At 44.4% G+C, this 26,747-nt stretch overlaps 1 protein-coding gene across 1 annotated transcript in view; it reads right to left on the bottom strand.

The window, feature by feature from the left end:
• Positions 1-267: 267 nt before the first annotated feature.
• NHS (NHS actin remodeling regulator) overlaps positions 268-26,747 on the bottom strand; it is a 378,805-nt gene continuing 352,325 nt past the window's right edge. The window contains exons 4-9 of the mRNA XM_075538613.1: positions 23,660-23,722; positions 21,154-21,346; positions 16,109-16,240; positions 12,264-15,236; positions 11,838-11,964; positions 268-4,371 (exon numbers count right to left, since the gene is read on the bottom strand). Coding sequence (XP_075394728.1) covers positions 3,762-4,371; positions 11,838-11,964; positions 12,264-15,236; positions 16,109-16,240; positions 21,154-21,346; positions 23,660-23,722 — 4,098 coding nt within the window. The 3' untranslated portion in view covers positions 268-3,761. The remainder of the gene's footprint in view (positions 4,372-11,837; positions 11,965-12,263; positions 15,237-16,108; positions 16,241-21,153; positions 21,347-23,659; positions 23,723-26,747) is intronic.

Below are 26,747 nucleotides of genomic sequence, written 5' to 3'. Positions count from 1 at the left end.
TCTCAGAAACCCACAGGGGCAGTTCTATTCTGTCTCTGTTTATCACAGGGGCTCTATGAGTTGGAATCAATTCGATGGCAGTGCGTTGTTGAGACATTCTATCTTAGACTACCAAGGCTGCCTGTCCCAATTGGGAAGGAAGAACCCTTATGCCTGGTGGCACCCTTTCTGATTGTTAAAACTGCATTGCACCCTTTCTGATTGTTAAAACTGCACGAATGCATTTGCTTAAAAGAGAGGAACTTAACCCTTTAATTGCAGTCACGTTTATTTGCAGTTTCTATACACACTTTCTAGGTAATCAAACTTTTCCGGTACATTTTTGAAGAGGGGTTCACAATGAAACTGTCACCATTTTTACTAAAAATAAATACAAGACTTAAAAGTGTTGCACAGCTCTAAAATATACAAAGGCTTGGATTGAATGTAAACGTTGAAAACATCTTACAAAAGAAACCATCTTTGCAACAATTTAGAAAGTTCGTATTTACAGATATTACAAAAATACAAAATGGATGCACGTCCGCAAACCGCTGTCTTTTCGGCCAGCATGAACTGGTTCTAGTACCAATAGAGTTACACTGTAACCTTCTTAATAGTTTGAAAATCTTTGTCTTGATCTAGTTCTCTAAATCTGCCAAAGCGGCAGCAAATGCACACACGCACTGACCTTTGGCAAGAGCAAACTGTTGTTTTGTTTGCTACCACTAGTCCAATTCCTCTACTTAGCCAAAAAAGGAAAATAAAATAAGAGAAAAAAGCAGAATCAAAAAGCAAGAAAAAAAATTCCCCTATACAACATAGACATGGCTGTGTGAACACAAAAGGAAAAAAATTAACATTAGCGCACACAACAGAAGAAAAGTTTGGATTCATGCTCTTTATGATACCTACTGTGTGTACCCTGCTTTAAGACAGCAGTGAAGTTCAAGTCAGCCCTATCGCTTGGTTTTGAGAGCTTGAAAGCCATGTAGCATAATTCTAATTGCTAAGGAATTTCTTGCTTTTTTACTCTTTGTTAACTCAATATTCTTTGCCACAGTGAATTGTAAGTTCATCTTTATTTGGGTTTCTTTTTATTAACTATGAAATATAAACTCTGCTATAGATTTTTAGAGTAAACAAAATAAGTAAAACTATATTATAAGGGTTAGTTCTCTGATCATTACATATAGAAGCTATCTTATTGCCTCACAATTCAAGTCAATATGTATTCTAAAATATATATGGTACCATTACTTAAATTAATGTCAATAGAGAGGTGACATTTTTATTAAAGCCAATTCATGGGTTTTCTATTCAAGATTTAGAATAGATTTTTACAGTCTACATACCTTTCTTTAAGCTTAAAAACCCCCTTACTACACAAAAGCCATACTGCAAATGAACTGCTTTTACGAAAATTACAAAAAGATCAACTATTGTGACTGGAATGACGGTTTCTTATCTCATTTGTCTAAAAACTCAAATCTTTAGAATTTTACCAAGTATACCTTTCAAAGCATGAGAGAGAGAAAAAAAAAATCACTCATGTTTCCACGTGGTGTCAAACCACACTGGTTTTCTTAACTAATGGATTCCAAGGAGAAATGGTGGTCCAGTTTTTCAACCCCCAAAACAGTTTCTTTTAATAAAAATTGGTAACACTTTGCAAATGTTCAAACCCTCTACCAAATAGCTTATCTATCCCAACACACGCACACACGCGTACACACACACACACTCCCTCCTCTTCTACCCCTCCACCCCCAGCACCCATTTTACATACAAGGATGACAAGAAATCAAGAAACACAATTTCATAGTAAAAACAATTAGAAGAAACCAGACTTTTTTCTTTACAAACAAACAAAAAACCAACAACAATCCGAGTCTCTAATACCTAATCTATAACATTTTTATAAAGTGTTTCTATTGAAAGGCAGTATCTTCTCAGACCAGGCTTTCCCCTTCATACTGCATGAAGTAAATCAAAAGCACAACCCCCTTGCACACATCCTTCTGGACCAAATACCACTTGCATAAGCTTAAAGCCTGCTGTGTATCAATTTCCTGATAACCCTGGTATGTTCTATCATTCTAACCACATTCTATTCTTTTTATAGGCCGCATCTCATCTTAGTTCTCTCGACTCTACCTCCTCCCATTTGAAATATACCCTAAATACATAGCTGCTTGTATTTCTGACATACCGTTTCAAACATCAGTATCAGTTCATGTTCGAATCAGAGGTGTAAATACTTGCAGATTTCAGCTTTACGAACTACAGTTTTCAGACAAGAAAATTCAAGTAATTTCAAGTAACTCAGCTTGTTTCCCTGCCTTCATTAGATCAGAGCCCTGGCCCTGACCTTTCCTTTCCCACCCACCACCCCTCCCGTTTTTCATCAAGCAGATACAGTAAAACCGGACAAAACTTAGTTGTGTGTAGCGTTGTGAAGCACAGCTGTTCCCCGTTCCCAGTTTCACAGCCGCTATAAATAATGCATATACATCCCTATTTCCCAGCTACATTCTTCAGTGTCATTTCTGTTCTTTTATAGGTAGCATAAATCGCTTCAGCCCAGAGAGAAAGCATTGCTGAAAACTCACTGCAGGTACTTTCTGACAAATCAATAGCTCTGTGGCATGCTTGGGTTTGATGTCGACTCATTGAGGAAACTGTCGTTAATTGCAAACCTGGTTAAGGAGTTTCAAGAGTGTAGTCATTAGATTATGACTGTTGATAGCCCCAGTAGCCGAATGTAAAGCTTAACCTAAACGGAACTACTGTGTCCCTACTCATTCTTGATAAAGCGATCCACTGAAAAATTAAAGTTGAAAGGACACTGTCAGATGCTGTTGTACAGGGCTTGGCGTCGAGAGTGACGGCTTCTCTCGTCAATAATGAAAGAAAAAAATTCAGAAGCATGCTTTTCATTCTGCCCAAATTACCTCATGGCGAATCGCAGCCATGCATTGCTGCTAGCTTGTTTGGGGCTGGAATTTGTCACGAGAAGTGATGAAATTTGAATTCATCATCTTTATATTAATCACATTTCAGTCCATGACCTTAAGATTTCACCTTTTGTTTTCATCAGCTTAAGAGTTATAGGTGAGGTTTATTATTCAGAAAATCATATTGGTGGACATTTAGATATGCTATTTGATATGAAAATGGTATTCACAGAATACAGTTATTACATTCTATTTTGTTGTGGTTTGCTTCTATAAGCAGTTGGTGTGCGGTAAATAGTTGGCCACATGTCCACTCATCATTGATAAATCTATTTACACATTTTATCAAAAATATGGTATTTACATATGTGTTGTTCTTTCTTCTAAATTTTGCTCTAGTTCATTTGAATGTAAAAAAATACCAAACCTCCAGAGTAATTTCGTTGTCTTCAAGAATCGTGACAGTGAGGGGCTTTAGTTTCTGAATAGGCAGCTCTGGGAAAAGGTTTTTCTAGCTGTCATGAAAAGTAGGTCTCTGGGGACTCTACATTATCCCAGGGAATAGGATTGGGTCAATCCAACGAAGGAAAAGGAAAACATAAAAAACCATACCGCTACCGAAAAAAAACCCCAAAAAACAAAACATAAGGAATGACAAAACTACTTCCTGATCCCCAGCCAGCATGTATTGAGCAACGCATTGGTAAGCAGGGCTGGAACCTCCCTCCCGCTTCTCTGACTTCTCCCCGTGTCCTCTGTTCCTTCTGGCATTCTCGTCCAAGTCCGAGTTTGGACTTGCGACGGGCCGCGGAGCCCAGGCCCCGTCTAGGTGGAGCTCTGCGAGGAGCGGTCGTCGTGGGGGCTCCCGTCGGAGTTCTCCGTCTCGCCCTCGGAGATGGCCTGCATGGGCGTGTTGTACAGCCGGCAGCGGACGCTGTAGCGGCTGCTGCTGGCGGCGGGGGGCGCCCGGGACCGTCCAACCCTTGCCGATGCGGAGGTGGCAAAGCTCTTGGAGGAAAACCCCTCTGCATTCACTCGTGGGGAGCATGGAGAGAGAGGGGACAGCGCCTCTGCCCCGGGCGAGCCCTGATGGGCCTCATCGGTGGCCTGAGGGGAATCCACTGCGAGCTCCCCAGGGGGCTTGGGCAGGATGGGGCTCTTCAGGATCTCGGTGGCAGACATGCGGTAACTGGAATCGGAGCGGCTGCCTTTCTTGAGCAGCAAGAGCTTGAACTCTTCGTTGGACGTGTTGGACTTCTTGGCACTGCGGTAGATGAGCCCGGGGGACCTCTGGCTGGTTGGGGTGGTCACGTTGCTGCTGGTGGAAGCGATGGGGCCCGCACTGCTGCCACTGCTGCCGGCGGTGGACACTCTGGTTTTGCTTCGAACAGACATGTCCCCGGAATCTTTCCTTCCAAGTACTTTCCGCTTGGATCTTTGGAGGAAAGGAAAAAGGAAGTATTAGTCTCCGCCCACCTACCTGGTTTTGTTTAATGATGCCATGAAAGGGGCAAGGCACGTTCACACACTGATTTTTAGGGCATTTCTGAGCGCTGCGGCTCTAGCAATGACACGTCCTGCCCTGGAAGCACTCGCAGCCCATGGGAAACTGTTGACCAAACCAACCCAAACTCACTGCCACGGAGTCGATCCCAACTCCGAGTGCCCCTGTGGCCTATAGGGCTAGGGAGAAAGAACGGTGCCCGTGGGTTTCTTTGACTACAAGTTGAGATACGGGAATAAAAATCCTGGTCTTTGTCCCACAGAGAGGAGGATGGTTTCAAAGTGCTGACCTTGAGGTTAGCAGCCTAATGCGTAACCCACCACGCCACCAGACTTCCTTCTCTAATGACCAGTGGACACCAGTTAGGTCCGGAAAAGAACCAGTTGAAAGCATGGCGAATGTGGAGGCTAGAGGTTCTAGAGGAAGGCTTATTGGGACGTGCTACAAGAGAAGAAAAGGCTGACTCGCCATTCCAGGTTAGGTGGTAAAGGATACTGGCTTTGTCGTATCAAATCTGTCTCTGTAATACAGATAAACGGCTCTGATGTCTGGGCCTGGCTTCCAAATAACATAAGAGGGAGGAAGTGGATGGAGGTGGAGGTGGAACAGGATTAGTCACGGGTTGAAAGGTCTGGGTAATGGTGTATTATACCATGCTTGTCTAATATATATATATTATATATATTGTCTAATATATATTGTCTAATATATATATATATATATGAGCCCAGGTGGTGTACTGGTTACATGTTGGGCTGCGATCGCGTGGTTAGCAGTTTGAAACCACTAGCAGTTCCGAAGGAGAAGGTTTTCTACTCCCATAAACAGTTACAGTTTTGGAAATTCAAAGAGGAGTTACTAAGAGTCGGCACTGACTTGATGGCTGTGTGTGTGTGTGTGTGTGTGTGTGTGTGTGTAAAAGCTTTAATGGCTTTTAAAATAAATCCATCCTTCTCTGCCTGTGAGTACCATTTCCCCCAGCTGCCTGGGCATGAGCAGGCTGACATTCTGCGAAGTAAACCAACCTTCTGTGAAGAATACAAACAGAGACCATTTCTGGAGCTTTGAAACCAGCGTTCACCATAAACTCTCCAGAAAGCAGAGCATTTCTTGTCACTTTGGTGTGAATGAACAGATGAGTGAACATTACACCAGTGCAAAGTTAAGATGATCAAAGTCAATAATCTCTCTAACCTTTCTATCGCCAAGCTCTTTTTGCAGGCGCAAAGTCAAGGAGTCCACCGTTTGCTGAAAATGTATTGCAGTTCATCGATAAGTCTTGACAACATGCTCACACACCGACTTAAAACTTCATAAGTTATAGATAAGGTAATTCATAAGTTTACGGTGGACACTAGCCTGATTTGGGTTTATTAAGACCTCTGTACCTAATATGTTGTGTGTGCATTGGCGGCGCAATGGGGCAGGAATGTCACACTGGCGCTTGTTTTTATCATCTATTATATTCGATACACAGACATGTCATTTCCTTCTCAAAATCACATAAGTGAGATATGGACAAGAACAACAACAAGCTATGGTCACCGAGTCCAGTCAGACTCAAAGGGTCCCTATATAGAGTTTTTGCGGTTGTGAATCTTATTGGGAGCAGCGCCAGCCTCATCTCACAGAGTGGCTATTGGGTTGGAATCCCCTAGTTGGTGGTTTGCAGTCCAATACATAACCCATTATGCCATCAGGGCTCCTTATATGAGCTTTCGTTAGCCCCATGTATAATTAGGTGCCACCTACTTAGTTCCAACTCATAATGACCTAATATACAACAGAACGCAACGCTGCCCAGCCCTGTGGCATCCTAACAATTGCTACATTGGGGTCCATTGTTGGAGCCACTATGTCGATCCATCTGGCTGAGGGTCTTCTTCTTTTTGCTGCCCCTCCACATGACCATACCTGATGCCCATCTCCAGGGTCTGATCCCTCTGGACCATGTCACCAAAGAACATGAGTCGCTCTCTCCATTCCAGGGAGCATTCTGGCTGTACCTCTTCCAAGATAGATTTCAATTGATATTCCTCAATTGTTTTTATTTTTATTTTTGCCAATGCTTTCAGTGCAGCTTGGACTTCTCCCTTCAATATCATAGGTTCCTGATCGTAAGCTACTCCTAAAATGGTTAAACTTGGACCAGTTCTTTTCGGTACAGTGACTCTGTGTATTCCTTGCATCCTCTTTTGATGCTTCCTGCATCATTCAATATCTTGCCCACAGAATCCTTCATTGTTTCAGCTTGAGGCTTGAATATTGCCCTTCTGTTCCTTCAGCTTGAGATACGCCAGGCGTGTTCTTCCTTTTTGATTTTCTAACTTCAGCCTTTCGTTTGCATTTTACATCCACTATTGCGTTTTCCTGGAGGACATAAAGCTTGGTAGAGAGTCAGAGCAAGGACTATGAGGAAGGCACAAGACCAAGCAGTGCTTTTTTGTGTGTAGGATGGTGATAAATTGGAACTGACTTACAGGCACCTAACAATAGTACATTTCATATAGGAGTCCTACCGGCAGAGTAGCTACATTTTCAGCTTCTAAATGAAAATATTAGCCCTTTGTATGCATTAGATGTTCCATGAAGTAAGATGTGGCAATAACCTTTGAAGCCCTGTGGGCAGTTCTATCCTTTCCTTTAGGGACAGTGTGAGTTGGAATCTACTTGATAGCAATAGGTTTGCTATGTGTGGCAGTTACATAACCTCCTGTCAACTTGCGAAGGGGTGGAGTTTAGCCTGTCAATCAGGCCACAGCCAATGAGGCCTCCATGTGGGCATGGCCTTCTCCTGAGGATTCGGGGAACTCCTGTATTTCTCCCTGGAGGCAAGAGACACTCTGCTTCGTCTTCCTGCTGACAAGCCACATGGAGCTACACTGATGCAGCCAGAGCCCTGGAGCTGGAAGATCCATGTGGAGTCCCACGCCAGCTCTGAGATGTGTCCACACCACTGGATCCAAAAGACTTTCCACTCACTAGCCTGTAATATTCCTACATTCAGCATCATTACATAGCTGCATAAGTCTAAAGAGGAACAGATGGGCTAGTCTCGACCTATAGGGTAATATCTGACTTGTGGACCTGATCTGGGCTGGGCTAGGATGTTTTCTTAATATACAATTGCTCTTTTATATAAAGCTCCTTCTTATAAACATATGAGTGGCTCTGGATTTGTTTCTCTAGTCAACCCGAACACACTAAGGTTTGTTCAAATTTATTATAATGCTTTGTCTTCTCAGGTCATCCTTTAAAATCATCTGTTCAGCTCTTTTACTTCATTTCTTCCATTCCCTTTTGCTACTCTACTTTCCAGAGCAAGTTTCAGAGTGTCTTCTTACATCCGTTTTGGGTCTTTCTTGCCTTTATTTTTAATAACTTCTTTTTTAATGTATACTGTGCTCGATGTCATCCCATTTGGCCTTTGATCATTAATATTCAGTGCATCAAATCTGTTCTCACCATGGTCTTTGAGTTCAGGTGGGATATAATCAAGGTCGTACTTTGCCTCTCATAGACTTGTTTTAGGTTTCTTCAGCTTCAACTTGAATGTCCATAAGATAAATTAGATGGTTTGTCCTGCAGCTGGCCTTGTTCTCAATGATGATTTCAGCTTCTCCTCTTTGCACATATCTTTCCACGGATGTAGCCAATTTGATTATAATGAATCCTATCTGGCCAGGTCTATGTGTGTATTTACCATTGGCATTGGTGAAGAAAGGGACTTACCTTGAAAAAGTCGTTGGTCTTGCAAAATTCTTTTTTTTATCATTTTATTAGGGGCTTGTACAGTTGTTAACACAATCCATCCATCCATCATGTCCAGCACGTTTGTACGTTTGTTGCCATCATCATTTCAAAACATTTTCTTTCTACTTGAGCCCTTCGTCTCCTAATTTTTCCCCTCCCTCCCTCATCCTTCCTCCCTCACGAACCCTTGATGATTTATAAAATATTATTACTTTACTTTGTCATGTCTTACACTGAACGATGTCTCCCTTTACCCAGTTTTCTGTTGTCTGTCCCCCAGGGAGGGAGTTATATGTAGATCATTGTGATCGGTTCCCCCTTTCTTCCCTCCTACCTTTCCCTTCCTCTCCTGGTATTGCTTTTCTCATTTTGGTCCTGTGGGGTTTATCTGTCCTGATTTCCCTGTGTTTATAGCTCTTATCTGTACCCATGTCCATGCTCTGGTCTAGTTGGATTTGTAAGGTGGAACTGGGGTCATAATAGTGGGGAGGAGGCTGGAGGAAGGTATTAAAGAACTAGAGGAAAGTTGTATGTTTCATGGGAGCTCTCCTGCACCCTGACTGGCTCGTCTCTTCCTTGTGACCCTTCTGTAAGGGGATGTCCAACTGTCTGCAGATGGGCTTTAGGCCTCCACTCAGCACTCCCCCTTTCACATTGATAGGATTTTTTGTTCTGGGTCTTTGGTGCTTGATATCTGATCCCATCGACCGACACCTCATGTTCATACAGGCTGGTGTGCTTCTTCCATGAGGGCTTTGTTGCTTCTCAGCTAGATGACCGCTTGTTTGTCTGCAAGCCTTTATCATGTATTTTCTACATAATTTCTATCACCAAGGCCATATTTTCCAACTATGAATCCTTCATTTTTGTTTTCACCTTTGTATTTTAACCACCAGTTATTACTGATATATCTTTACTGTAGGTTTGGTCAATTTCAGATCGCAGAATTTGGTTAAATGGTCCAGTTTCTTCATCACTAGCTTTAGTGTTTGGTGCAGAAATTTGAATAATATCGTATCAACTATTCCTTCTTTCTGTATTATCACTGACAGCTCTGTACTTCAGGATTGCTTGTGAAATGTGAAATTTTGTACGAATGCGATGCCATTATTTTTCCATTTGTCCTTCCTGGCATAGTACACCATATGATTGTCCAATTCAAATCAACCAAATTGTCCATTTCAACTCACTAATGCCTAGGATATTGATCTTTATGCATTTAATTTTGGTTTTGATTACTGAAAAATTTGTAGCTGCATAAGAAGTCGACTTAACTATCTCAATTAATGTCCCAATTTGATAGATTATCAATTTGATTTGGCAAACAAATGCCTTTGCCTGCTTTTTTTTGCCGAATGTCTTTCAAGTCCCAAAGGCTTTCCTGTATTTGCATTTGGTGAGAAGCTTTTTGAAAAACTAAAATTAAAACAAAACTTTTCACTGTGATTTGGATGAAAGTTTACAGATCATGAGTTTCATTCAACAGTTTATACACATTTTGTTCATAGCATCAGTTGAAATTTCCTCAATGAGCTCTTCATACGTCCTTCTTTGCTTTCCCATTTTTAGTTGTTTCTTTCCTGCCCTTGGAACTTTGCTTGTGGGCCACAGCTACCCTCCTGGTTGGACAGGCTTCATTGTTTTGAGGACCACGTTCATTGTTCACCCTCTAGGCCCGTAGATTTTTTGGCTTAAAGGTGATCGCCAGGGGTTGATTCAGGTCCAGCTTTGAAGGGTGTCTACAGGATATCTAGTCTTTGGATTTCTACCAGTGCCTATCAGAGCTTTAAGTTTTATGTGTTTTGGGTTTTTTTTATTTAATATTTTGAATACTGCTCTACCTTTTTCTCCTACTCTGTCTGGGATTCTTCTATTCTGCTCCCAATCGTAGCAGTTGGTAGTGGGATGCAGGCACCATCTGGTGCCTCTGTTTTTCAGACTAGTGGAGACTGGTTCATGTGATTTGCTAGTTCTTCAGATGAATTGTTTTCTTAGTTTTATTTTCTTCCCTTCTCCCTGCTCCACCCACGCAGAAACCAACAGTTGTATCCCTGATGGCTCCCCTAAACTTTTGAAGATGCCATACCCTCCTCATCAAAGTAGGATGGAGAACACTGTCTTTGTGGACTGTGTCATGTGAATTGATCTAGATGTCCTCCAAGACTATATATATCCTGAAGTCCTCAAGCCCAGTGACTCAGTACTTCGAAGTATTCGCCTAAGAAGTCTATATAACTTTGCCCCTCTATGTTCTGCTACATAGATATCTGGATATGTGTAGCACATACAGATACATATGTATAAATATCCTCTACCAAACCTTTAAACAAGAGTAAGTTAAAAAAGAATTGCTATAAAACCATATAAATTTTTATTAAAGCAAAATATCAAAATGTTAATCTCTCTAACCCACTGCAAATCATGTTGTGTGTCAATTTATATCACGCCAACAGGGGAAGTTTGCAGGTCCTTGAGGGACTCAAAATCATATTCTTTTAAAATTGCTTTGACTTTAGAGAACAGAAAGAAGTCTGAAGGGATAAGATCGAGGCTGTAGGGTTGATGGGGGAAGGTTTCCCAATGAAATTCTCATAGGACAGCCCTTGCTACCCTCGAAGACTGAACAGGTCCATTGTCATGAAGGAAAAAAATTCTTCAGTGTAACTTTCCTAGCAGTTTTCCCACCAATGTAGCTTTCACTTTCTTAACTCTTCTTCAAAATGAGGCCCCATGATTATGTTGTGTCTTTCAAGAACGTTCCCTTGGAACCCCCAAAACAGCCACCGTCACCTTCTGAGCTGACCTCTCTGTCTTGACTGGACCTGGCCCAGAAGATCCCCTCCAAAGCCACTGTTTTGATGGACCTTTATTCTTTTCTTTCTTTTTTAAAAAGACAACTTTATGATACTAAAAAAAACCCAACCAACCAAACAAAAATCCAACAAAAACAACCTATGCTGACTCATAGTGACCTCCCTGTGGGTTTCTGAGACTGTATCTGTTTATGGGAGTAGAAAGTCGTCTTTCTCCCACGGAGCTGCTGGTGGTTTCAAGCTGCTGACCATGTGGATTGCAGACCAACATGTAACCATGACACCACTAGGGCTCCTGATACTAAAGAGTGTACCTAGGGGGGTGGGCAGGGAGGGAGGGGAATAAAATGAGGAGCTGAGACCAAGGGCTGAAGTGAAAAGCAAATGTTTTGAGAATGATGATAGCAACAAATGTATAAATGGGCTTGACACAATGGATGGATGGATGGATTGTGATAAGAGTTGTACAAGCCCCCAATAGAATGATTTTTAAAAGAAAAAAATGTACTAAGGAATGTATCCATGAGACGAAGACAAGTGTATTGCTGAGACAACTTGTCTGCATCCATCCATTGATGGCAGAGACATGGTGAGACTTGCTTTGTTTGGAATAAACAGTGCATTCGTGAACCGGAACCCTAATATCAATACTTCCTTTTGGTCGAGCTCCTCCTCTTACGTATCTATCAGTGCACCCATACATCCATTTTGGTTTGTCATTCCTATTATCGCAGGATTGTGGATCGAACACTAGTTACCCTGCTGCCTTGTACTCTTGTGTACCTCGCAGTGTACCCTTGGTAGCTGGGGACTTGGTGAACACTGCCTCACCTGTGAATGACTGCAAATAAATCCTCAGTCGTCCGAGGTTTGTTCGGAGACACGAATGCACCTTCCATGTCAGCTTGAGAGTCTTCACTGAGTGGCGACATCATGGAGTCATCACTTGGTGACGATTCTTAAAGTAAAAACAGAAGCACCTTTAGGAGGAAGTTACTAGCATCCCCCGCCCCAGTTGTTTCACTGATTTGAGACCGAATGGGAGTGACTTTTCTCCTACTTTTAAGTGAAAAGACACTGTCACAGTTGATTCTTCAATAACATAAGCGGATGTCTCCGCTTTTAGAATACGTGAAAAGAAATAGTGGAATGAAACTGGCAGCCGGGGAAGTACAGCCCCTAGGGAACGTAAGAAGAAAAAAAAATGCAGAAAGTGACATAAGGCACAGATCCAAGGTGACAAAGATAAAGACTAACCTTTCCAGGAAGTCTCGTCCCAAATTCCTTGGAGCTCCTCTGCTCTGCTGGTATCAGAGGCACTTTTGGCAGAAATACCTGAAGCAATATTTTCCTGCTCAGAACATTTGTCAGGGACTGACTTTACAGTTGATATCTCGGATTCATAACTGATATTCCCAGGCACTTTGTCATGGTGGTGGTTCATTGCAAGTTGATATTTAAGTTGATTGCTTTTGTCGGCTGCTCTTGTTGGGGAGTTTGACTGAGATAGAAGTACACCCATAGATTCAGGTTGGGCAATTTCCTCCCAAACTCCCTTGTGTCCCTGTTCTAGGGTTCCATCCAGACCAGCCCCGCCTTGTGTTATTTTAGCATCAAAATCATTTGAGTGGGCAGCCGAGACCCTCTGAAAGTCCTCTGGGGAAAAGTCATAGTTTTTACTTGGTGCATTTCCCGGACCAGTCTCACACTTCCTAAGTATTTGGTCTTTTGTGCCATTTGAGTCTGGACGATTGCTACCCTCTGAGGTTGCGTTTTCTGGATCGCAGTGATTCTTCACATCAAGCATAGGTCTTTTGTCTAAACGTATTTTATCTGGTCCCATCTCAACCGCAGAGGTGTCTAACAAGGACAGTATGGCATCTTCGGTGGAGTACTGACGGGATAGTGACTTCTTGGCTAGATGGGGCCTAATCTTCCCTGGAGACAAGGCAGGCATTGTGAGAGTGCTTTCTTCGACGTAAGGGAGACCCGTATTGTTGCCTTCTTTTTGCTGAGCTTCTTCTGACTTGTTGATGGACCGAAGGTTAACAGATTTCAGGACGGTTGGTGTAATGGCGAGGGATGGTGGAGGATGAGACCTCAGTGTGTCGCCCACTGGGTTCTGCTTATTATGACCAAACACATGCAGCGGATGGCGGTGGTGGAATGGTTTGTTCAAGACACTATGAAGAGCACTTAGGTCAAGATGAGTAGGAGGTATAATTGGAAGTTCAAGGTCTTTACTCAATGAGAGAGTTCCATCTTTTAAGGACGGTTGCTGCAGGGAGGATTTCCTTTCTGGGACTTTTGGCTTTCTTTTGCTGCCGCCAGGAGACAATGGGCCGGAAAAGAAAGCTGTAGGGAAAGAGGAGGTCGGTGTCTCAGACTGGCTTGAATAGCCACTTGATGGGGATGCCAAGCCAGCCAGCTTCTCTGGTGAAACCAATTTAAACTCATTGTCAACCGAAGGCAGGGATGGGGTGGTGGCTCGGGACTCTGATTGGGATGTTTGGGATTCAGAGCTCTCTGGAGATTTGATGCATTCGATGACTGTGGTACCCGTAGCCGTGCTTGAATTAGACAACGATCTATACGGATCGTTTGTTTTCAAGTCGTTGAGAAGCCAGAGATCTGCATAGTGAGTTGATTCAGCACCTTCATCTTTGAATGGTGGAATATCTGCAGTGTTCAACGGAGGTTCCTTCATACCGTGTTCACTCGTGTTCATCCAAGAAGGTTCTTGCTTGGCGGGAAGATTGGCATTTTCCACCCGAGAAGACGTGTTGGAGAAATCAAGAGGCAGCTTCATTTCCCTGGAACTGTGAGGCAGGTGCTGACCACTGCTTATCTTTGGTTCTTTCTTCTCAGAAACGTCTGCATTCCCTTCAGACTTTCTCAAAGAGGAGCTCCGCTTAGGCGGGGTAGGCTTTGCCTTTGGTTTTCTGAAAGAGATGCTGGGTCGTCCTTGCCTCCTGGGGTCTAAGTAGTCGGGCCAGGCACATTCTGGAACGCTAGGAGGAACCCCAACACCCTGGCCATTCTCCGGGCCCAGGGCTGCATAGTGACAGACATAACTCTTATTAGCTTTGAGACCACAGTCAAAATGCATGGAGGTATAGTACCCTTCCGTATCCACCGAAAAGTGAGAGCCAGTGTCAGCCTTATCAGATGGGGACTTTTCCAGAAAGCTGTCATACGTGCCCATGCTGGTGAAGCTCGGGCAGCCCAGGCTGTCCGCCTTAGGGCGCTCAGGACTAAAATCCTGGCGGCAGGAGGCATCGTGATGGTGGTGCAGGTAGTTCCACTCGCTGTCACTTGTGTTGCTATTGTTGGGGTCGTCGAGCAGATCGGCGACCGTGGAGGTAAAGGAGTTTGCCCGGTGGCCTCTCACTTTATCCGCGTGGTCGTTGCACTGCTCTGCCACAAAGACACTGGGGTCCTCATTAGCGTGGGGGGCCGCGTTCAGGGACAGCTCTGAGTCACAGTGTGAAGAGCCAGTGAGGGGAGGGGAGGCGGCAGGCGGGATGGTCTCTGAGGTCTGTGACGGACAGGTGGAGCTGCTCCCGCTCCAGTTCCCACTGGAGGACTGGTGGTCGTCTTTCTGGTCCATGTGGCTGCTGAGGAGGACGCCCGCCGTGGAGATGCAGTGGATGGGGCTCCCAAAGGTGTCAGAATTGGAGGAGATATCACAGCTTCCAGAGTCGGCCGCCATTCTGGACAGACGAGACCTCCCTCTCTCACTTAGCTTGTGCTGGGGACTGTGAAGATGCTGTGAGCAGGCCAGGCCTAGGGCAGGCGGGTGCTCCTGGGCCCCTGGGCTGCTTGGGGCCTCACTGCAGTCATTGGGGGCTCGTTCGTGGTCATCTATGAAAGGTTCCCCCTCTTCATACGCTGAGGGTTTAGCACCAACATTGGGCTCAGCTTCCCCACCTCTGTTACCCTCCCGGGGAAGGCTCCGAGATCGAGTGCGGCTGCTCACGGCAGTGGTAAACATGGTGTCGCCTTTGTCGGCCAGCGCCGAGATGTTGCCGGCAGAGTGCGAAAGCGAAGCGGCGATGCTCTGGCCCCTCTGCGCTCGGATTCGCCTTCGGGACGGAGCGGCAATAAGAATATCTTCAGTCTGGCACTCGGAGTCCCTGGTGCCAGACCGCCTGTTGACAGCGCTGGTGGGGTCCGGATTTGTGTGCACAATCACGTTCCTTTCCCTGGCCACTGGGGACTCGTCAGAATCTAGGGTACACGGAGAGTACAGTGAGCACACACTGGCAGACAGACTGGCATCCCGAGAGCGAGCCACACAGCTGAGCGCATAGGGCAAGCCAGGAGGTGCGAGGAGAAGCGAGTGAGTAAAAAAAATGCTTTGGGGAATTTTATCAATCTACACCCATTTGACAAGATATGCTTTTCCATCTCTGTTGTGTATTGCTGCGCGATTCACTATGAAACCACTCTGTTCTGATCAATGCGCACGGGCCATTTGTATACACTAGGGTACATTTGATCTTGGCACCGCTACGATGTCCTCGTTTTTATTTTGTGATGGAAACAGAGTGAGATAAAGCCATAAAGTTCAGTATAAGAAGTAAGTAACACTATTTGCCAGCGATCCTACTATCTTAAGTTAGAAACGCAGTACATATTCTAAACATAATGTCACCGAGGTGGGCATGCTACCGATATTCAATATTTAATTGAATATGCTTGAAACTTACCGTTTGTAAAAATTCTCTGTCTCTCTGTTCAAATAAAGTTACAGTTTACGCCCGCCGCCCCCGAATTCTTTCATTGACTCTTTTTTTATTTTTATGCACGATTTCCACTTCAATAAAACGTTTTAAAACGGAGCAAAAGATTACATTTCAGCCATAAAAGCCTTGGACTCCCATGAGAAAGTCTCTATGGTCCAAACTTCACAGAGAACAGAAATGGAAAAGATCTATCATCTGGCTTGCTGAACACTAAACAAATCCACACCGTCTTCCAACTGCACAAGTGAGAATGGTCAACCTGTGAAAGGAGGCTGGTCGAAAGGCGGCTTCCACTTCATTGCCATATAACCCTCAGTAGACAGAAGGGGAACCAGAACACATTTTATACTGCACCTATTTCCTGTTGGACTCTTCTGGGGATACCCGAGATGGTTTTCCTTCTCCTCAATTTGCGTCTCCGCTGTAGCACGGATTGAGAATGAACAAGAGAACAGCGAATGCTAGCCTCTCTGTCGAAACCAACGCCTGGAACCCACAAAGAGGTGTCATTAGTCTTTAGAAAGGGCACACACATTTTCATTTGCTTGGGACAATCCCTTTGTCTGCTGCTTTGGGCAGGAAAGGCTGTTGTAGTACACCAGGCTTTACCTCGAAAGGCAGCTCTCTGCGACAGCCTTTCCTGCCCAAAGCAGCAGACAAAGGGAGAAATAGCATCCTCCAAATCACTTTCACACATGGCAGAAGCTCTTTGAGGACCCGAAGCCTTTGGCTGACTACTGTTTAATGATCTGTTTCTAGGTTCTGGCAAGCTGATACCTTTGCATAGTAGATTAGGAACCAAGATGTCAACCTGAATTAGTTCAGCTAACATGACCCAGCCATGTCTTCATTAAGGCTCTTTGTGTAGTGTTTCTTCCCTCCACCGCCTGTGTCCAAACTTCCTCTCTCTCTCTCTCTCTCTCTCACACACACACACACACACACACACACACACACACACACACACACCGTCTGTGAGGACACTCAACAGTCTAGATCAGTGGTTCTCAACCTTCCTTATGCCCCAACCCTTGTGTACAGTTCCTCATGTTGTGGTGACACCCCCCCACCATAAAATCATTTTCATTACTATTTCATAACTGCCATTTTGTTACTTTTATGAATCGTAATATAAATATGTGATATGCGGGATGTAATTTCATTGTTACAAATGGAACGTAATGAAAGCATAGAGATTCATCACAAAAATAATATGTAATTATATATTGTGACATATTTATTTCTAATGACAAATAAATGAAATGTTGTCTTGACGCATGGTGTAGCATGGGTAACAGTCTTCACGCCGGGTACTCAAATGTGGGCATATGTGCCTGTGGGCAGGCCTCCCTGGAGACGGATAGAGGAGCAGCATCTCGGTTCCTAGGACCATCAGATATACATGTTTTCCGATGGTCTTATGCGACCCCTGTGAAAGGGTAGTTTGACCCCCAAAAGGGTTGCGGCCCACAGGTTGAAAATTGCTGATATATATTTATAAATCAGCACATAATTTCCTGCTGATTAAACTGGGTAATTTAGGGATTCAAACCAGCTGTTTAATAAATATAAAATAAAATTTAGAAAAGAGACACAAGGCAGTCCTCAAGCTTATACATAAATGTCATGATTATCATGTTGTATTTCCCATAGGTTTGGTTTTGTAAGCCTGGGGACAAACCATGGTACCCGTCAGTTTTACTCTCCATCATCACAGGCACGGCAATGGCATTCAGTCCTAGCAAAGCTCGAAGGCTGATTGGGGGGAGGGGGTGGGGTAGAATGACGAACTCCACCTCTTGATGGAGACAGGCCTGCCCTGGGCACTTTTCCCAGTGGGCTTTTCCTTAGAAAGATAGAATGCTATCTTTTGGCATCTAGTTAGCTTTATTGTTAAGGGAGGGGCAGGATGACATGTGAAATCTTGGTCCACCTATATACTGAACTGGTTTGACTTCAGCTTAGAATCCCAGTACCAAATGTTTCTAGAACTCACTTTGAAAAATCTGCCTGAGAGACCACATGATGGATCCATTCCAATATTATCGGGGAGCTAACACAAATGCATTTTCCTTTCTTAGTTGGAACTCAAATGCCAAATCTGTTACTCTAATCTTCAGAGGGTTAATTATGGAACACATAGGATGCAGAGGCCGGCACTAGGCGGCATAAGGACATGATGCACAACTTTCTCAGTAAAGCTCTTTAAATTCGCATCACACCTAGGCCTTTGAGAATCCTGGAAAAAATCAAAAGGGAAACAAAAGCCAAAAAAGAAAAGAAAAAAAATCCCTTTTTTTCTGACCACAAAGCAATGGCCCATAATCATAGGAGCCCCAACAAAATCTATTGCCCCCAATAAAATGATTTAAAAACAAATTTATTGCCATCAAGTCGACTCTGGCACATAGTGACCTTACAAAACAGAGTAGAGCCATCTCATAGGATTTCCAAGGCTGTAATCTTATCTTATCCTCCAATTCTACTGCTTTTGTTGTTGAGAATATACACAGAAATGCAGCCGTTTCTGCATCTATGATGTGCGACAATGCTTTCATTCTTGGAGTTGTGGACCCATTCTCACCCCACCCCACCCCCCCACCCCCGTGAGTTGCTCCTCCCTCATTAACATAATCTCACAGCTTCAGAAGGCTCCTATCGAATCTTTTGAATTACCATTGTCAATTTGATCCTGATACATACTGATGAAATTCCAAAAATACCAAGTGTCCCTCTACACCTAAACCGTCCGGCCATCGAGCCGATTAGTACTCACCATGACCTGATACAGATCATTCTTAAAAGAGCATGAGTCTCAAGGCAGATATTTTTGACTAGTTAAGCTAAACGATTGTTCAGTTTTAAGATGACTTCAGGGAATAGTTTTGGTTTAAGGTTGAAAGATGATCTCAGGGCAATAGTTTCAGGACTTTGTCCAGTCTCCATGGCTTCAAATGGTCTAGAGTCCGTAAAAATTTGAAAATCTGTTCGTATCCAGAATTGCCCTTCTGATCAGGATTCATCTATGGAATTTTAAAATTGGAATCGTCATTCATGATACTTGGGGATTTTCCTACTCTTCTGGTCTCATGGCAAAGGAGGTGTTTGTTCATGGAGACAATTAGTCAAATAGTCTCCAGACCCTCCTCCTGGTCGTGCCTTTCCTTCTTCCTGTATTAATCCAGGTGGATAGAGACCAATTGTCATGCCTTGAAAGCATTCAAGATCCTAGGCACGTTGCAACAAACTAGGAGGTCTAACCAAAGTATTAAACATGTTATTGGGCCAACTAACTGGAATATCCCATGAAAACAATAAGCTATCCCTCTAAACCAGGGAAACAAATCCCATGGGATGTTTGGTTATACATAAGCAGCCTTGGCAACTAGTCTTGGTTGGGGGGCGGGGTTGCCACTATTTTAAGTAAATGTATCATGTAACTTTTGTCAATTCATTTTTATAGGTATATAACAGAGTGACAGCGTTTTAGTCATCAGCTGTGCCACGTTATCCTTAATGCATTTTCTTTAAATCATGTTATCGGGGGCTCTTATCGTAACCCATACATTCATTGATTCAACCACATTTGTACATATGCTGCCATCATCATTTTCAAAACGAAAAATCAAAGCCTTGGCCCCATCACCAGTAACCGTCCATTCCCCCCCCCCCCCTACTGTTGCTAACCGCTAAGAAATGCTGGCCTCTAGACACTTGCTTTGGCCTATCCTTTTCCACAAGCCCAAGGCTGTCATCTTCATAAAGCAGACAGCCACGTCTTTGTCCTGAAGAGTGGTGGTGGTTGGAACCATCAACCTCTCCAGTTAGCAGCTAAGCACTTAAGCACTGCACCACCAGGGCACCTTATAATCACAGGACTAAACTGTTTTCCTTTTGCATTTATTTGTTGTCCCTCTGACTCCGCTACCTGGACAACAAGATTTTCCTTACAGTGCCATGGAGAAAGCTGGTGCTGCTACTAAGCAGGTGCTCCCAGAGCTGAACATTAGTATAAGAGGGAACCAAACTGATCCACTTTGGCAGCTGAACTCCCTCCCATCTCCCATTTAGATGATGAAAGTCAAACACATGTACAACCTGAGACTCATTTATTCTACAAGTTCAATAGGTCATCAAGAATATTAACTCCCAGCTCGTGGTGATCAGCTACAACCCTCTTCTCAGGAAGGAAATTATCTGTGTCCCAGGTTCCTAGTCACCAGTTGCTCTTCTCTTTATGTGAGAGAAATATGAGTGGGGTTACATAGCTGTGTGTGACCAAAATGTATCCCAATAGGTATGGAATCTTGAGTCACCGAGTACCAGAATCAAAGAGTCAAAATATGGCTGCTCTGAAAATATCAACACACAAATAATGTGTAAGCATTCGAGATGTTTAAAGAAAGCCCAATAGATCCCAAATACCAAACCAAACCCACCACCATCGAGTCTGATTCCAACTCATGGTGAGCCTATAGGACAGGGTAGAACTGCCCCCTGTGAGTTTCTGAGACGATAACTCTTTAGAGGAATAGAAAGCCTCATCTCTCTCTCACAATGCCGCTGGTGGTTACGAACTGGTGACCTTGAGGGTAGCAGTCCAACACATACCCACTATACCATAGGGCTCCTTTCATTTTTATCTTTGAATGTCTGAACATTGTTTGTACTTCTCACTAAGATTATGGAGCCAAGTCTGGAATTTAAAATTGCTGCCAATAGTTGGCTAGGTCATCAAGAAAATTAATGAAAGGAAAATTCAGAAAGGCATCCATTCTACCTAGACTAATACTCCATCTATCATTTCCCAGGAGGAAGAAAGCAAAGTGTGCAAGACAGACAGGCTGCCTAGGTTTCGAATACAATTCAGCCTTCTTCTATGTATCCATAAATTGCTAGATCAAAACCCCCTCCAGTCAATACAGAAATCTAAATGGTCTTCTTGAGGAAAGCCTACCTTCATCCAAGGAAGCATGAAAACAAATTTTAGCATTCGCCTCGGGACCCATGACTTGCAGTTCTAGAAGCCTGCAGACTGCAGCTTTCTTTCCCGCATGCCACACATTATCATATGATTAAACACTGCCGCTTTCCCCAGTAGTTCAGTCAGCTATGGCCCAAGAGCTATTGGGTTGTTGGTTTCTTTCTTTTTTCAAAAAGAAACTATCATTTGCATAACAAATGGCAAAGAAAAACCGATGCAAATTAATGTTCACAGCCCAACAAAAGCACGCGAAACATATTCTGGGCTGTATTTTTGTGATGAAAAAAAGGTGTTCAGAGTTTACTAAGTGGCATTCTTAACGATAGACCCAGTAGCAAAAGTTTTGAACCTACTGAATACACAGACTATGCCAACCTAACTGCCCCTTAATTTAGGAACACAAACAGAATGATACCTGTCACGTTGATGGGAATGATGCAGGAAGAAATCACTTGGGCGTCCTGCTTCATCTTCTCCTCTGGCGTGGGGAGAGGTAGGGCTTTGCTCCAGTTGGTCTGCTTGTCCAGGGTGGAAGGAATGTTGTGTATTGGATTTTTCGGCCTTTGCCCTAACATGACATCTCCTTCTTCATCCTCTGGGGGATGGGACTGAAAATGGAATAGATTCAGACTCGACCATCATCGTTCACAAACCAACACACTCAACAGGCATGTCACAGTTTAGTGAAGAACAATGAAATCAGAGACAGGTTGTCAGGACGAAGGGAGAATTCCCGACACAGTACCCACAACCAACTGAAAATCGGATTCCAAGAGTCAAGCAACACAAAGGCAAAGAGAAAGATGCTACATTCATACGCTTTTTAGATTTTTAAGTGGAATAAGAGGAGAGAACAGGTAGCCAGAAATCCTGAACTTCAAAGTGGAAAGAAGTATGAATCCGGTGGAAATGGGGTTCCCCAGCCTGGATGTTGATCTTGCTGTAAATTCCTAGCCAATGTCCTGGAGCCATAGGTGACTAGGATCCAAGGAAGAAGATGATTTATGTGCTTGAGTAAAAGTCCAGAGAGCTTGTAGGAAAACCTGGAGTCAGGAGACCTCCCAGAGGCTATCCTGTGAAGGACAAGCCAACTAGATCAAGTTCACCTCACTAGAGGCCCACGGCATTAGGGAATACCATTTCAAACGACACCCTCTCTGGTGGAACCCCTTTCATTGATAAGCCAAAGCGAAGACTCTTTAATACAAATGCTGCTCCAGAATAAAAGATTCAAAAATGTTTTCTTTCCCAACTGGTGAGGCGAAAGCGCCAGAGGCTAGTTATTTCCTTTTGTTTGTATATGCACAGGGAGCTTGGCTCCCAGGTGTACCAGTCAGGGGTCTCTCTTCCAGCGGACATTTGAGAATTCTCAACCTAAATCTTTGATAAATATTCATGTTGATTTGAGAGTCAGGCTATTTGCCCAGGTGATTGGAGACTCCATCCTGGTTGAAAGGAGTCGGCTAAGAACCAAAGTTCCCCCACGTTTGCCCGGGAGCCCAAGCTATGAAGTTCTTCCCCAGGGCTGACCCTGTGCAACGTGCTGCACAAACAGGAAAGGAGGTGCCTTTGTCAGAAACCAGCGAACCAAGGACAGTGACGACCCCAGAGGAATCTGTGAAGCTCAAACGAAGAGTACCAAAAATGACTAGCTGGAGCTGTGGTGAGGCCGATCGATCCAGAAGACCTCAGCCTGTATTTCCCACCCCAGAGGGGACGGGCCACTCCTCCTGGCTGTGCAGTGTCCAAGGGTCCTGGTCCCTGAGCTCGGGGCCGATGCAGGGGACAGCCTCAGCCCGGGTGGATGGCACTGTTCTGTCTCTGTCCGTCTACACCCAGGCGAGAAATCACCCTTGCTGTTCGCCCCCCACTTGGCCTTGAGACAGCCTGGAGGCTCTTCTGGTGACCTTACAGTTTTCATTTCAGGGTTGGGTTTCTAAAGGCGATTTTTCAAGGCCCCAGTTTCGACACTGAACTTAGTTCTATTTTGCTAACCCATTGCGGAGGCAGGGGGGCATTGGTATACAATACATACGCTTCCTCTTATTCCAGATCATCCGTCTTCCATTTTTCTCCCTCCCATGCGCTTTGGAGGGTTTCACAATTTGTCCAGGGAGATGACGGCAGGGCCCCTGGGCGGTGGAACTCCCTGCCAGCACTCGCTTACCTTGTCAGCAGCTCCCGCGCAGCAGCTCCCCAACACACCCCAGAGGCCACAGGTCCCCCCCTTGAGAAATCTGGGCCTGCCATGAAGGCTTTAGGAAAACCTCGTAGCAACCTTCTTTCTCTCTTCCGCTTTTGTGCAGATTCCCAGCCAAGCACATCGCTCAAATAAAGTTGGAGCACAAAAGACTTTGTTTCCTAGGTAACTTCCCAAAGGGGAAAAAAAAAGTTTGGCGCTTGTAAAAAAAAAAAAAGCAGGAGACCAAGAGCCAGTGTGTAAGTGAGCTAGAGCACTGGGCTGGGAAACCAAGAAAGAGTAGTGACTGGACATGGGCCCTGAGCAGCAGCCAAAGCACTTTTTAAATTTAATGGTGACAACAAGGACTGGCTGCCAGAAAATGCTCTCTCTCTCTCTCTTTTTTTTTTTTTATTTGAGAAGCCAAACCTAACAGTTCGGATACACATCGATCAAGTCACCACGAATTTCCTGGACACCAAGTGCAGGTGCAGCATCAGGTGATGGATGCCCTTCGAGAACAGAGCCTTCACTGCACCTGGGCCGGGAGCGGGGCCGGGAGCGGGGCTGGGGAGCCACAGGCTTGACTGTCTTAAGTTGCACTTCATCTCATTCAAGTGAGGAAAATACCACTTCTTGAAGTTTAGGAACAGAGTTGACAGGCAAGGTGCAAGAGAAGAAAGTGAAAGTGTGTGGACAGAGAGGGAAAAAGGCTATGAAGGAATGCTCTCAGAGCCAATACCTTTCTACTCCACGGGGTCATGTGGCAACACTCAGTGGGGGAGGGCGAGCGAGTGCTGTTAAACTATGAACATGAAATGCAAACAGAAAAAGGAAAAATTAAAAACAGGCACACAACACAATGTACCCCAGCTAAACCATGTGTGTGATGTTAATGAATGAACACAGAATGAACATACTGGGACATCTTTCCTTCCTTCCTTCCTCCCCTCCCTTCCTCCCCTCCCTTCCTTCCTTTTAAATGAGTATTTTATGAGGGGGAGCATAAATAGCAGGAGCCTGGTTGCAGACAGTGCTTGTCCCCTTGGCTGCAAACCACAGGGCTGGCAGTTTGACGCCATCAGCTGCTCCCTGGAAGAAAGATGTGGCAGACTGCATGGGTCAACATTTACAGCCTTGGGGCAGTCCCACTCTGTCCTCCAGGCTCCCCCCAGAGTTGGAATCTACTCTGGGGCAGCAGGTTTGGTTTGACTTGGGGTTTCATGGAGATGATGGTTAAGAAGAAAGACCTGAAACTAAACTGTGTTCCAATCCTGGCTCTACCCCTTATTTGTTTGGAACAAATCATGTATTTGACCAGGGTCAGTTACTCAACCCTCCTAAGGATCAGTTTCCTTATCTGTAAGATAGGGAAATGATCACATCTGTCTTCTAGGGCTGGTGTGGCTGTTTTGAGGATTCCATGAGTCGACATAAGGAGAATCTATGTCAGGAAGTGTGTTGCTATTATCATGCGACGACCACCATCATGGTCATGCTTAGTTTGTAGCTGTGAACGATCTGTGAGATTATCTTTATAAATTGTACTTTTTCTATGTTTTTTTATTCCAACCCCATTTGCTCATTTGGGAAAGGACATATTTAAGAGTGTAAGTTGGGCTGCTAACTGCCAAATTCAGCCGTTTGAAACCACCAGCCACCCCTTAGGTGACATCGGAGGTGGCTTTCCATGCCCATAAAGAGTGCCAGTCTCAGAGGCTACCAGGGGCAGTTCTATACCCTGTCCTGGACAGTAGCGGTGACTGGGAATCGACTCAACGGCAGTGAGTTTGGTTTGGGTTTTAGTAAAGAGATTTTATATTCCTGTGGATTACTTGGACGAAAATTTCCTGCATCATTCCCCCTCTGGCCTGCTCAAAACTTGCCTTCCACCTTATACTCTGGAGACGGAGCTAGTGTCATGGGGGTGTGCTATTTGGTTTAAGGCTCTGGGATCACGGTCTTGAAATTCTGACATTTTCAATAAGGGGTTCTGCATTTGCATCTCGTATTGGGCTCCACAAAATATGTGTATGGTCCCAGTGGGGTAACCAAACTAATCTTCGTGGGGTCTACTGAGAAGGACGCTGCAACTCTTCTAAGATCTAAGCCAGGTCAATTTGGTCTCCAATTAGACATTTTACGGTGACATTTATCCTATGGCGCTGTTTTACTGGCACATGGCTGTGAGTGTTTTCTACAAGTACTTGATTAGGAATCCCTAGAGGTGAGGAGCCATCTTTAAAAGGCCTTCCAGTCTCCCGTAATGGCAGCAAAGTGTCACCCCTATTGTGAGCGCTCAAAAGAATGATTTGTTCACTCGAAAGATAAGAGCTCAGTGTGTTTCAGCCACTGCGCAAACCCCAATACAGTAAGAGTCAGGATCAGGATCTCAGGAAGCCAAAGGTACTTACCATCCTAGGGCAAATAGGTGGCAACAGGGGGAGAAAAGCCCCCCAACAGTTGGTTACACAGGAAACCCAGCATGTATGCTGGGCCAAGTTATTGTTAACACTGCAGCAAACAGGCATTTCTTTGGGGGCACACGCAACCTGTTTCCATTCCCCGTTTCCAACTTTTAGCTGCCAGAGGTGTTCATGACTTGTTGTAAGCAAAGCGATTGCCATCTCCTCCGCCCAGTTAACTTTGATCGCGACCTATTTGTGACAAGTAGCCATTTCCTCACTGAAAGTGATCCTTTTGACAGCTGTGGTGGTGTATGAGTTCAGACACTTACCTGGTTCTCCCCTAAGAATCTGTCGCAGATAAGCATGTCGAGACCTTAAGCCACTGGGGTGCATAAAATAGGAGACGGGGGACCTGAAAGCAAACCCTACATAGAAAGAGGCCCTGCTTCAAGGATGCCAAAGGCTTTGGGTGCCTCCTGCAAGGATTTCTCTTTCTCTCTTTTAAGATCATTTTATTGGGGGGGCTCTTATAACAATCTATGCATCAATTATATCCAGCATATTTGTACATCTGCTGCCATCATCCTTTCCTAAACATTTACTTGCTATTTGAGCCCTTGGTATTAGCTCTTCTTTTTACCCTCCTTCCCCCACCCTTGTGACCCTTTGATAAATTATAACTTATTCTTATTTTCATATCTTACAATGACCGCTGTCTCCCTTCACCCATGTTTCTGTTGTTCATCCCCCTTGGTGGGGTGGGGATGGGGGGTTTATGTGTCGATTATTGCGATCAGTTCCACCTTCCTACCCTCCTCCTCCTCCCACCTTCCCCCTACTCTTCTGGTATCGCTACTCCCATTTCTGTTCCTGAGAGGTTTATCCGACCTGGATTCCGTGTGTCTTGAGCTTTCATCTGTACCAATGTACATGCTCTGGTCTAGCCAGAACTGAAAGGCAGGACAAGGGCCATGATAATGTGGGGTACGGAAGCTTCAGAGGACCAGAGGAATATTGTGTGTTTCATCGGTGCTAGACTGCACCCTGGTTGACTCATCCCTTCCTTACAACCCTTCTGTGAGGGGATGCCCCATTGTCTACAGATGAGTTTCGGGTCTCTGCTCTGACCCCCCTCATTCTCAACATATTTTTGTTTGTTTGCGGTCTTCTGACATCATGCAAGGATTTTCAAAAGGCTACACAGCTGCAAACGAGGTGAGAAAGCATACTGATAATATTAATATATTAATTTTGGTAATTGATCCTTCTCCAGGAGTAGGTCCTGGAGAGTAGTTTTAAGTTTGCAGAAGTTTGAGACTAAGGGTGACAAGTCCTGAGATTCAATTCAGACTGTGAAGTTTTGGTCACCATGATTACTCAACCCTTCAAAGGTCAGTTTCCTTAGCTCCAAGATAAGGAAGT

The sequence above is a fragment of the Tenrec ecaudatus genome, chromosome X (genome assembly GCF_050624435.1).
Source record: "Tenrec ecaudatus isolate mTenEca1 chromosome X, mTenEca1.hap1, whole genome shotgun sequence".
Lineage (NCBI taxonomy): Eukaryota > Metazoa > Chordata > Mammalia > Afrosoricida > Tenrecidae > Tenrec > Tenrec ecaudatus.
Note: the sequence above shows the minus strand (reverse complement) of the source record. Positions and strands in the feature narration are given on the sequence as shown.